This window comes from Ovis aries, chromosome 16, assembly GCF_016772045.2.
Source record: "Ovis aries strain OAR_USU_Benz2616 breed Rambouillet chromosome 16, ARS-UI_Ramb_v3.0, whole genome shotgun sequence".
In the NCBI taxonomy this organism is placed as follows: Eukaryota; Metazoa; Chordata; class Mammalia; order Artiodactyla; family Bovidae; genus Ovis; species Ovis aries.
The window spans coordinates 67,887,902-67,899,955 of NC_056069.1; the positions used below are offsets into that span (position 1 = coordinate 67,887,902).

The 12,054-nt window shown below is 57.0% G+C and overlaps 1 protein-coding gene across 1 annotated transcript in view; it reads right to left on the reverse strand.

Moving 5' to 3' along the window:
- Positions 1-2,486: 2,486 nt before the first annotated feature.
- ADAMTS16 (ADAM metallopeptidase with thrombospondin type 1 motif 16) overlaps positions 2,487-12,054 on the reverse strand; it is a 183,599-nt gene continuing 174,031 nt past the window's right edge. Inside the window, exons 20-23 of the mRNA XM_042233642.1 lie at positions 11,690-11,884; positions 8,978-9,202; positions 4,615-4,762; positions 2,487-3,568 (exon numbers count right to left, since the gene is read on the reverse strand). Of these exons, the coding sequence (XP_042089576.1) occupies positions 3,453-3,568; positions 4,615-4,762; positions 8,978-9,202; positions 11,690-11,884 (684 nt within the window). The 3' untranslated portion in view covers positions 2,487-3,452. The remainder of the gene's footprint in view (positions 3,569-4,614; positions 4,763-8,977; positions 9,203-11,689; positions 11,885-12,054) is intronic.

The window sequence follows — 12,054 nt, forward strand, 5'->3', positions numbered from 1 at the left end:
GACACGAGGGAGGCACACTCATCTCCTGGTGGACCCCCTGCCCCCGGGAAGCTTGGCACCCTTCCTCGGCTCCTGAGAAGGCGGTGATGGACAGGCGTGTGTGCAAAGCAGCAAAGCACACTCCCCCAACCTTTCATGCTCCTCCCGGCAGGCACATCGCCCCTCTCCGCCGCAGGGCACACGGGTGCCGCTGAGTCTCTCGCCAGACTACGGATTCAAGCTCTTTGGATCTGTATGCCCGAAGCAGACCCCCAGCTGGGACGTCAGCTGCCGGGGTCGGCTGTCCAACTCGAAGTCAGAAGAAGAATCCTCAGCCATTGAGCCTCAGGGCTGGATGTGACCCAGGCGGGAGCCTTGGGCGGCCGTGCTCAGGCCTGTGACCACAGAGTCAGCCAGCCAGGCGGCTGTCAGGGTGAGCCCGGCAGGCAGGTGGGCCCGGGGACACTCCTGCTGGAGACGCTGGCGGGAGCAGCCTCAGCGAGGCTGTGGGTGTCCTCCTTTGCCAGGTGGGCACGCGGCCCCGGACACCCTGATCTGTAGAGGTGGGTTCTGCTGGGCCCAGCTCTGGAGTCAGTGAGTGCAGAGTGTAGGTGTGAGGATTTCCACGCACGCGTGTCTGCTTGATTGCTTCAGCTGTGTCTGACTCTTTGTGACCCCATGGACTGTAGCCCACCAGGCTCATCTGTCCGTGGGATTCTCTAGGCAAGAATACTGGAGTGGGTTGCCATTTCCTCCTCCAGGGGATCTTCCCGACCCAGGGATCGAACCCAGGTCTCTTATGTCTCCTGCATGGCAGGTGGGTTCTCTACCACTAGTGCCCCCTGGGAAGCCCCATATATATGGAGATGTATGTGTGTCTACATGTATGACTTCTTTTCCAGACTCTTTTACACTACGGTTTATTAACAAAATATTGCATCTAGTTTTCCATGCTATACAGTAGGACTGTGTTGCCTGTCTATTTTGTATATAGTAGTTTGTATCTGGTAATCTCACACTCATAATTTATCCCCCCCGCCCCCGCCACCTTTTCCCTCTGGTAACGGTAAGCTGGTTTTCTATGGCTGTGACTGGTTTCTGTTTTCTAAATAAGCTCATTTGTAGCCTTTTTTTTAGATCCCACATATAAGTGATATCATATTTGTTTTTCTCTGTTGGACTCCCTTCATTTAGCAGGACAATCTTTCGGTTTATCCATGGTGCTGCAAATGGCATTATTTCCTTTCTTGTGGCTGAATAAAAGTCCCGTGTGTGTGTGTGTGTGTGTGTGTGTGTGTGTGTGTGTGTGTTGTTGTTCAGTAGGTAAATCATGTCCAGCTCTTTGCAACCCCATGGACTACAGAACACCAGGCTTCCCTGTCCTTCACCATCTCCAGGAGTTTGCTCAAACTCATGTCCACTGAGTCAGTGACGCCATCCAACCATCTCACACTCTGTTGCCCCCTTCTCCTCCTGCCCTCAGTCTTTCCCAGCATCAGGGTCTTGTCCAAATGAGACCACATCTTCTTTATCCATTCATATGTCAATGGACATCTAGGTTACTTCCATGCCTTGGCTATTATAAATAGTGCTGCTATCAACATTGGGCTGCATGTATAGATGTGATTAACATTTAAATTGGTGGACTTTGAGTAAAGCCAATCACCCTCCATAGTGGGGTGGGCCTCACCCAATCGGTTGAAGGGTCCCAGAGCAACAACCAACGTTTCCCTGAGAAGCAGGAATTTGGCCTCAAGACTATACTGGAGAGACTTTGCCTGAGTTTCCAGCCTGCTGCCCTGCAGAACTGAGGCTCGAGGCTGCAGCCTCAACTCTTTCCTGAACTCCTGGAGTGCTCCCTGCCCTATAGATGTGTGAACTTCCACAGTTGTGTGAGTCAGTCCCTTAAAGCAACCGCCCCTCCATGACCTACGGTGCCTATGTCTCCAGAGAACACTGACTAATACAGCAGGCTGAAGTGAAAGTCGCTCAGCTGTGTCTAACTTGTTGCAATCCTGTGGACTGTAGCCCGCCAGTCTGTCCCTGGAAATCTTCAAGCAAGAATACTGGAGTGGGTTGCCATTCCCTTCTCTGGGGGTGTGGGGGTCTTCCCGGTCCAGGGTCTCCTGCATAGCGGGCAGATTCTTTATCGTCCGAGCCATCAAGGAAGCCCAATGAAGCAGCGAGCACCTTTTAATTGCTTGTGGCGTCTCTAGGGAGGCTGCACCTGCCCATTGCAGATTGCAGGTACAGCTGGAGAAAACCCGGTCCCTGGGCAGGGAGCCCCTGTGGCCCTGTCCCGTGGCACTGGCCACCACCATCCCCAGGTCACCAGCTGTCTTCCCTGCAGCCTCCTCACTCAGGGGCACTGTCCACTCAGACTGCTTCTAGCACTTTCTACCAGATTCTGAGCCCCATTTCTGCCTCTCTGAGGCGAGGTTCCCGGTTCTGTGCTTGTCTTCCGCATTGCCGAGTAAACCTCACAAAGAATCACAGCTGTTCAGAAGCACGCTGCACAATATAAAATTTATTATAGAACTTCAGCAAATATAAATATCCAGGTGCCATTTGGAATGGAGACCACACCGCAGAAAAAGACTGAAATCCAGGGTTGGGTGGGGGAAGGGAGGTTGGAGGCCCCCTGCTGCTTAGCTTTTCACCTGGAAATCTTTGGCCTCCCTTCTGAATGAATGTTAGGAAAACAACCAAAATTTATGGGGGAAAAAAAATCGAAAACCCTGCAGCACACAAAAGCAAACCCACGTGGGCCAATCTCGGCCCGCAGTGCTTGGTATAAACCCCACGGAGTCTCTAATTCGGGCCCAGCCTGTCACTCTGCCACTTGAAAGAAAAAAGCATTCAGAAATGCGTTTAAATAGGAACACTCACTTGTAAATAACAGAGAAAAAAGGCAACGTATGAGAATTTTCTCTTGGTTCCAATGGGTCTGAAAGGGACAGAAGCACCATGGCGGGGATTTCATTTCCCATTTCCAGAGGCCAGGCTCCCCACCAGGATGGAGACCAGCTCACCCGGCTGGGGTCCCCGGGGTCCCTGTACAGAGAAACTGCCGCTGGGGCGGGACACGGGCCTCGCTCGGGACGCTGGGGACGCAGCCCGGAGGGGCTGGCCCCGCCTCCGGAAGCGGTGGTCTCCAGGTGGCAGCGGGGCTGGTCCTTAGAAGCAGACCTTCTGCAAGCCTTCCTTATTCCGGGCCGGCCTGCTTTGCCAGGGCTCCGCGGTTCAGGGCGAGCAGGTTGGGGAGCTCTGTCCTGACTCCACGAGTCCTCCCCGCCAAGCCTGTGCCTGTGTGCCCGGGGATGAACACACACACACACACGTGCCTGCACACACAGGCACACACGTAGTCCGGCCCAAGAGCTCCGCACGGGTTTCTCTTCTTCCTGGGACGCCTGCTGGTGGAGAGACCACACGGCCAGCGGGGGCTGGAGGCGGCCCCCGCACCTGCCGGCTCACAGGCTGGACGTGGAGCAGGCCTTGCAGCACTGCTGGCCGTAGAAGCGGTGGCCGCACACCCCGCGCTGGGGCACCAGCGCGCACCAGTGGAAGCGGTCCCCGCAGGAGGCGCCTGAAAGCCAGCAGCCCCGTGTCAGCCTCCACGCGGCACCCTGCCGAGGGCCGGCCACCACCCGCGGAAACCCCGGCCAATCAAGGCAAGCCTGCTCTGCAGGGAGGGCTGCTCCGCAGGTCACACGGACCACGTGGGTCGTGCTGTTTTCACAAGCTCTTTCTTGGCAGGTTCCTGCAAAGCTGGCGTTTCCTGCTTTTCGTGCCAAACACCCCCCACGGAACCACTCAGCCACCCGAGACAATGGGTCTTTAGTGGACTGGACTCCGGTTCTCGGGTCCCTGATTGAAGCAGACCACTCACTCTCCTCCAGCCCCATTTTCTCCTCCAGGAACCTCGTCAGACAGACAGACAGGGCACGGCGCTGCAAATCCCCAAGGCACTTTGGGTATGTGTGCATTTACTGAGCAGCCGAGGAGCAGCGGGAGGAGAAGGGGACGACAGAGGATGAGGTGGTTGGATGGCATCACCGACTCAGTGGACATGAGTTTGAGTAAACTCCGGGAGTTGGTGATGGAGGCCTGGTGTGCTGCAGTCTATGGGGTTGCAGAATCGGACACGACTGACCGACTGAACTGAACTGAAGGAAATTCCACGGACAGAGGAGCCTAGCACATTGCAGTCCACGGGGGTTGCAAAAGAGCGGGACACGACTTGGTGACTGAACGTCAACAATAAATGAATGTGCTGGGATCTCGTTTAGCTTGGGGTGCAGAAGGCTGCTTTACTCAGAATGGCCTTTCCTGAATACAGACAGCAGCACTGAAACAAAAGAGGCAATCGTGCTCGCTGGAAGCCAAATGGATCTCACAGCCGCCTGTGCCGTTTCCGGGGAGGAAGGTGTGAGCAGTGAGCGGTCTGCTCCGTGGGCCCTTTCGGGGGAAAAACTGGTGGAGGTGGAGAGAGAACAGGTGTAGTGGAAGCAAGACCCTCTAACCCGCGGGGACCCCTCGTGGGTCAGCTTTCTTAGCAACCACTCCAGAAACCCGACAGCCCCAGCTGAAAAGGTTAAACCTAGGCAGGGGAGAGGGGGCTCCGACACTCACCTTTCTTCTCTGCGATGGGGCAGAACCGGGTGTTGCAGGCCTGGGAGACTGCGGGCTTCTGCAGCAAGGAGCAGCCTGCGGCTGACCGGCCCCCCGCCAGGCACTGCACGGACCGTGTCTGCACGCCGCCCCCGCAGCTGGCCGTGCACTGCGGGAGACACGAGCCACTATCACGCTGGGCCACCCGGCCGTCCAGCCACCCCTTTCTCCGGGTCCCCTCCACCCAGGCTCCTCAAGGCGGTCTCTCTCTGTCTCTGGACTGGGGTGGGGGGCTGAACACAGCTGCATATTTCCCAGGTACGGACACTGTGAAGACGGGCCCAGAAGTCTGAATATTCTTGAATCATCAAGGGTTCGATGGACATACACACAAAGCAGCGCACATCTGGGGATACAGGCTGCAGGTCCGTCCCGAGACGCTCTCACAAGCCAGCCTTTCTGGTGCCCTTGACTCAGAAAAGCTTGACAAGCCAGCCCCCAACCGCAGAGGCGCGATGACACTCACCCCTCCTGACCCCAAGTTTTGCAGGGACTCCGGTTGCCTGGGCGTGCCGCCCCCTCTCAGGAACACTGTGTCCCTACGCTGGGGCCCCGCACTCTGAGGCTGAGAGCGCAGCAGAGCCAGGGCAGGGAGAGGCAGCTCAGTCAGACCGGTCCTTACCAGCGGGCTGGGCACATACCCCATAGACCACGGCGGTGGGTCCATCGGAGACCCACTGCTGGCAAGAAACCAGGAGAGACGGGAGCGATTGGAGGCGGAGGGAACCTGCAGCAATGAATCTGCCCAGAAAGAAAGTGGCTCATAGTCTAGACCAAATTCTGACTAGCTCGTGGCACGGCTCACACAAGGCTGCGTGTTCAAGAATGCTAAGAATGTTAAGTGGTAGAGGGGCCCCTGCAGAAAGACGGGGTCAGAAAACGATCTGGAGATCCTGGTGCGCGGTGGGTTACGTTAAACAGTCGCATTAACGCGTGAGGATAAAGCTCTGCTGATTTGGAGACACACACACGACTCAGGCTGCTGCCAAGATGTGTGGACAGGACCAATGCCGGGATCCCCTTGGAGCAGCGGCCCGGGGGTGGTCTTCCACAGCAGAAACCGTCCACGGCCAGACGCTGAGGACCTGCTGCAGACAGAGCCCGCGGAGGTGGCTTGTAAACCCCTTGGGAGAGGGACGCAGTGATGGGCTAAGTAGAACATCTGCCCCTCGACGGAGGAGAGAAGCTGGAAACAGTCCCCAGAGCTCATAAGCTGAAGGAATCGTTGGTTCTTCTTTTTTTCAGTCTTTCAGGACAGGATGTCTCGGCCGCTGGAGAGAAAACCCAGGGCTTTTTGTTGATGAGCCTGTGGGTTTGGAACCCACCCTGTGAGGCTGAGCCCTGCTCTTCAAAGCCAACATCGGCGAACGCTGTGGGCCGCTCCATTTCGGGGTAGGACACCGCTAGCCCGGGTCTTCCTGGGGCTGCGGCGTCTCGGACTTGTGATGCACCTGAGTCGTTCAGGCCTGGCCGGTCGCGCCAGCTGTCTTCCTGGGGCTGCGGCGTCTCTGAGCTTCCCGGCAAAGCCACGCTCCTGGCCTGGCGGCCTCTGACTCGGGTCCCAGACGCTCCCTCAGCCCCCGTCCCGGGCTGGGAACTCACTCGGGGATGTGGTTCCTAGTTCTCATCCTCACTTTCTCATCCGTGGTGTTGAGCCTCTCTGCCTCTGAGCTGGATTTCTTTCATCACGAGCAGCAGGGGCAGACTGCCACTCCCTGCGTATATCACATCTGTTTATACTGACCTCAAGCTGTGGGCACAGAGATTGATGTAACTTTATCCACAGAAAACAGTTTTTGCAATTAAAATCCACGTTTTAACATGCTGATACTTTTGATCTACTTAAAACAGGAAATGCTTGAAAAGGATACAGTCCAAATGTCCTGTGGTCCAGTATTTTAAAGGAAGCAATTTTTAATACCATTCGGAGAGGAGTTCGTGTATTTCTAAATGAAAAAGCGACATCAGATTTGAAGATGTGGGTGCTAAGTCACTTCAGTTGTGTTCAAGTCTTTGCCACTCCATGGACCTCAGTCTGCCAGGCTCCTCTGTCCGTGGGATTCTCCAGGCAAGAATACTGGGGTGGGCTGCCATGCTGTCTCTCCAGAGGATCTTCCCCACCCAGGGACTGAACCCGTGTCTCTTGTGTCTCCTGCATTGGCAGCTGGGTTCTTTACCACTAGCACCGCCTGGGAAGCCCCAAGTCTGAAGAAAAGCAGAACCAAAGGCAAAAACACAACTAGAGGGCAGGGTGCAGAGTGGGCGGCAAGAAAGAGCAGCCTCCGGCGGGCTTTAAAGATGCTGCTGCCCTACACGGCCTGGCAACAGAGCGCACAGTACCGGTGACTGTGACAGCGACCCCAGACGAGGGCGAGGCTCTGCTGGGGGGGGAAAGTCCTCCAGACAAGGACCCGGCGGGGCTGCCCTCAGGCACTCATGGATTCGCTTTCCATCTGAAATTCCACGTCCAGCAAACACTCCCTGAGTACTGAGTATGGAGCATGCGCCCTGGTAGACCGCGTACATAAAATGTGCACGTGGGTACGTGTACACATATGCCAATACGGGGAACACACCGCAGAACAGCAGGACACTCGCCACGGAGTGACCGGTCCGGATGGCTGTCTTGTGACTGCATCCGCTTTCAAGCAGCTCACGTCAGCGGGGTTGGTCTTGACCTCTGACGAGGCCGCGGTACGGACCAGGCACGATTCTGGGACAGGAGGCGCGATTCTCCACTCCAGAGTGTGCTTTCTGTCCTTACTTCCTTTTTAGCACAGGGCGCCTGGGAAGCTCGAGGAGGCGGGACGCGCTTCCTGGGAGGGCAGTCACTACCTGGGCAGGGAAGACGGCCACCTGCAGCTGCTCGGGTCATTCCTGTGGCACCAGGCATGGAGCGTGCCTTCTGGGAAGTGATTTGGAGAGAGACGAAGACTCCTGAAAGTTCCTTTGAAAGCGATGGGGAGCAGATGTCCGCCTGTGGTTCCCGAGATCAGCCTCTGGAATCAGCGAAGATCCCGCTTGCTGGCCCTGAGAGGTCTTCTGCGATGGGGGTGTCCTAGTGGCCTGGTGCCCCATGGATCCCATGAACTTGGTAGGACTTCACCTCGGAGGTCCTGGGGCCAGTGTTGCCTGATGTGGTTATGGGAGCTGGCCGAGGTGGGAGCACAGGCGTTCGCGGCCATGCCCGCCATCCTGCTCATTTGCTTTTTCTGTGTTCTTGACATGGACCATTTTTTAAGTCCCTACTGAATTTATTACAATACTGCTTCTGCTTTATGTTTTGGTTTTTTTGGCCTCGAGGCATGTGAGATCTTACCTCCGGGGACTGAACCTGCACCTCCTGCACCGGAAGGCCAAGTCCCAACCACTGGACAGCCAGAGATGTCCCTTCCTTTGCTTCTTAAAAACTGACCGTCCAGACCCAGGTGCCCAAGAAGACACTGGACTCTGAGCTGCTCCGTGCTGCCCTCGCCCACAGATGGCAACAGGCAGAGAGGGCTGTTAGGAGCCCAAAGCCAGAAGCAGGGCCAGGAAGGAGGCTGGGTCAACAGTAGTGAGTGCAGAATCTTCCCTTATAGCCGCAGGGAGCATGGGAGGAGGAGGGAGCCAGGGACAGGGAGACCCCAGGACAGATCCCGCAGCCCCTCTTGGCCTGGGCTGGCCGAGGCCGGGGACCAGGTGGGTCACAGCCATTCTGGGGGGTCAACCCCCATCCTCATTTGCTCACCTTTGTGGTTGACCCAAACAGACTTACAATCACCTGCTTCTTCCAGATCTCGTATTTCTTCCTCATCCATACTCACTTCTGGGGATCTCAGCCCAGCTCTTACCCAAACCATTGCATCCTCTTACCCTCCACAGAGTGAAGGTTTAGAACAACCACGCTGCGCCTGTGTGTTCAGTCGTGTCTGACTCTTTGCGACCCCATGGACGGGAGCCCACCAGGGCCCTCTGTCGGTGGGATTCTCCAGGCAAGAACACTGGAGTGGGCTGCCATTTCCTTCTCCAGAGGATCATCCCAGTCCAGAGATGGAACCCACAAATCCTCCGTCTCCTGCGTTGGCAGGCTGGTTCTTCACCACTAGCGCCCCCCGGGAAGCCCTAGAACAATCACAAGTGCCCTAAAAGATGGAGTAACCTTTGGAGATCACCCTGTGGAAGCGCCCCCACAACCCCGACCCCCAGAAACCCAACACCTCACGGGCTCTGGAGGGAAGGGCCTGGAGCTGGCTCCGTGGGCCTACACTCCGCAGAAACCTTCCGGCCCAAGGCAGCTGGCAACACCGAGGAGGGGCTCCGCCCGCCACCCCTTCATCCCTACCTGAGACCAGGGTGAGGCAAACCAGCCGGCCCGCGGGGGTCCTGCAGCAGCGAACGCGGGGCGCTTGGGGCAGGGAAAGCGGGCGCAGGCACGCTGCAGCTCCAGCTGGGGCTGTGGCAGGTGCAGGCACTTCCTGGAGGCCAGCTCACGGTACTTCCCAGACACGTACTTCTCAGCACACTTTAGGAACCTTTTCTGGGTTCCTCTTTCACAGGTAACAGAGCACTGAAAAGAAGACAGCCAAGGACGTGTGTGAAAAGCATGTCTCCCCGCGTGGTGGCCATCTCTCTCTTGCACATTGTTGAGTGGAGAAGCCTCCTGATTACATCAACCTGAACATTTACAGATGTGTGACTAGTCAATCCACCCTAAAGTTGATCAACCCTGAACACTCAGGGAAGGACTGAAGCTGAAGCTCCAATATTTTGGCCACCTGATTCATCGTTTTGAACTGTGGTGTTGGAGAAGACTCTTGAGAGTCCCTTGGACTGCAAGGAGATCAAATCAGTCCATCCTAAAGGAAATCAACCCTGAATGCTCATTGTAAGGACTGATGATGAAGCTGAAACTCCAATACTTTGGCTACCTGATGCGAAGAACTGACCCATTTGAAAAGACCCTGATGCTGGGAAAGATTGAAGGCAAGAGGAGAAGGGGATGACAGAGAAGGAGATGGCTGGATGGCATCACCAACTCAATGGACATGAGTTTGGGTGAACTCCGGGAGCTGATGATGGACAGGGAGGCCTGGTGTGCTGGGGGTTCCAAAGAGTCGGACACGACTTAGCGACTGAACAACAAACAGTCAGTGAAATTTATGGGACCTCAGCATTTTAAAATGGTGTTAACAGTATCTGCCAAAAAAAAACCCCCACAAAAAACCAAAGATCTTGAGGTCACAGTGGTCTGGTACTAGAGACATAAGTTGGGGCAGGGCAATTAGAAACCATGAAGGAGTAATTCCGGAGCTATCACTTCTCTGGGGAATGAAGATGCTGGGCTGTAACCGATACCAGAATGCACTGGAATCTAATGAACAAGGATGTCAGGTAAACCCCAGAGCTCCTCAGATTCACACACCCAACAGCAGCGTGATGCTGGCCCCTCACACAGGGACAGGCGGGGGAGACCCAGGGCTTCCATCTTCCCCGGGAAGCTGAGTGCTGTCCTGGACAGAGCGCAGGAGGCGCGTTCGTTCTGGCCAGAGGCGCTCTGAGCCCGAGCTGCTGCTGCAGCCGCACCCTCTTGTGTGGACAGCAGGGCCCTGGGCCGACCTGTGGCCAGGCGGGGATGCAGCCACGTGATACACGGGGATGACGCAGAGGCCAGGCACAGCCTGCACCCCAGGGCTGGCTCGGAGGTCAGAGGGCAGGTCCCGGGGGCTGGCATTGCTGCCCCGGGCTGGCATGTCTGCAGGTCCCATCCACGGAGGAGGCTGGGTACCCGAGGCTCTGGCCTCATGCTCAGGCTCAGGCTTGGTTTTGGGGCGTGCTTGGCATGTCCTGCTGCCAGAACAGAGCTGGAGGGCTCCTCTCGGGGGCTTGTTGGGGCCAAGCCTGAGAGAAGCTCTGGGGTGTGGTGTGTGTGTGTGTGCACGCCCAAATGTGTTACATATTCAGGACAAGGGATTTCCACCTGGACACCTTCCACACACCGTGTGTGTTAGTCGCTCAGTCATGTCTGACCCTTGGTGATCCCAAGGACTGTAACCCACCAGGCTCCTCTGTTCATGGGATTCTCCAGGCAAGAATACTGGAGTGGGCAGCCATTCCCTTCACCAGGGGATCTTCCCAACATAGCAATCAAACGCCCGCTGCAGGCGGGTTCTTTACCGCCGCGCCACTCGGGAAGCTCTTACTAGGCAGACCAAGCTGCTTCCTTCCTAAGGACTCAGCCTCTGGAGACACGCATAGAATGGACTCAGCCTCTGGAGATACGCATAGAATCAAATGTCTCCTAATGACAGATGATTCAGTAGTCTAGACACTGATGCCCCTGGTCCCAGGTGAGAGAGAATCAGGAGTTCTTCCTTAGCAGCAGCAGGCTTCATGCAGTAGTGATGCTGTTCAGCGGCAAACAAGTGCTGTCTCATTCAGGATAAATATCCTGCCTGGCACGCCATCACTTTATAGAGGCCTTCCTCCCTCCTGGACTAGACGCCATTGGTGGCCTAGGTGGGAATGAGGCCCCGAGTCTGTCCCTGAGGGCCAGGGATCAGGGGGCCTTCTTTCCCCAGTTCCTATGGAAACCAGCTATGTGGGCTGAGTACACGCGTGCATCTCAGGACATGCTCTCTCCTCTTGTGGTCACCCCCCTGCCCCACCACCTAGGCACATCCTGGGAAATGGCTGCAGCTGCTCGGGGTGAGGTGGGTCCCCCAGCCCACAGCAGGCGTGATAAACACTCTCCCCGGCCGGCACCTGTTCACCCACCCACCCACTCCACACTGAGGGAGGGATGATTGTGTGGGTGACCTGGGTGGGGTGCTCCACGGATGAGATACGAAAACCAGAGGAGGCCAGGTGTGGGGCTGAATACCAGGGGCAGTGGGACCCGAGACAGAGGAAAGGAGCGGAAGCAGAGGAACCCAGCAAGGAGGGGCGGCCGGAGGTGGAAGGTGGTCGACCCAGTTCCACCTGGACCTGGCACACCTACCTGGGACCAATGCGTCTACCTGGGACTTGGCACACCCACCTGGGAAGGTGCACCCACCTGGGACCAGGCGGACACGAGCCATTGCAGCTTCTTGTGCTTGTGGCAGCGCCTGAGCAGACAGGCCTCGTGAGTCCTGGGCTTCGGCTCCGTGGTGCAGACGGCGTCCGGCAGCAGCTGCGCCCTGGCCGAGGGGCTGGTGCTCTTACAGGCCACGGACCTCTTCCGCCAGCCCTTCCCGCAGGTTCGTGAGCACTGCGCGCAGGAAGAGCGAGTGTCGGCTCCCTCGAGGAGGGGATGGGACCGAGCTGGGGCTCCAGCCCTGAGCCCCGAGGCCGGAGAGACTCCAGTTGCCCCCACACCCCGCACTGCACAGGAGGGACCCCATTCACCACCTCACCCATGCCAACCAACCCCCTCCCCCA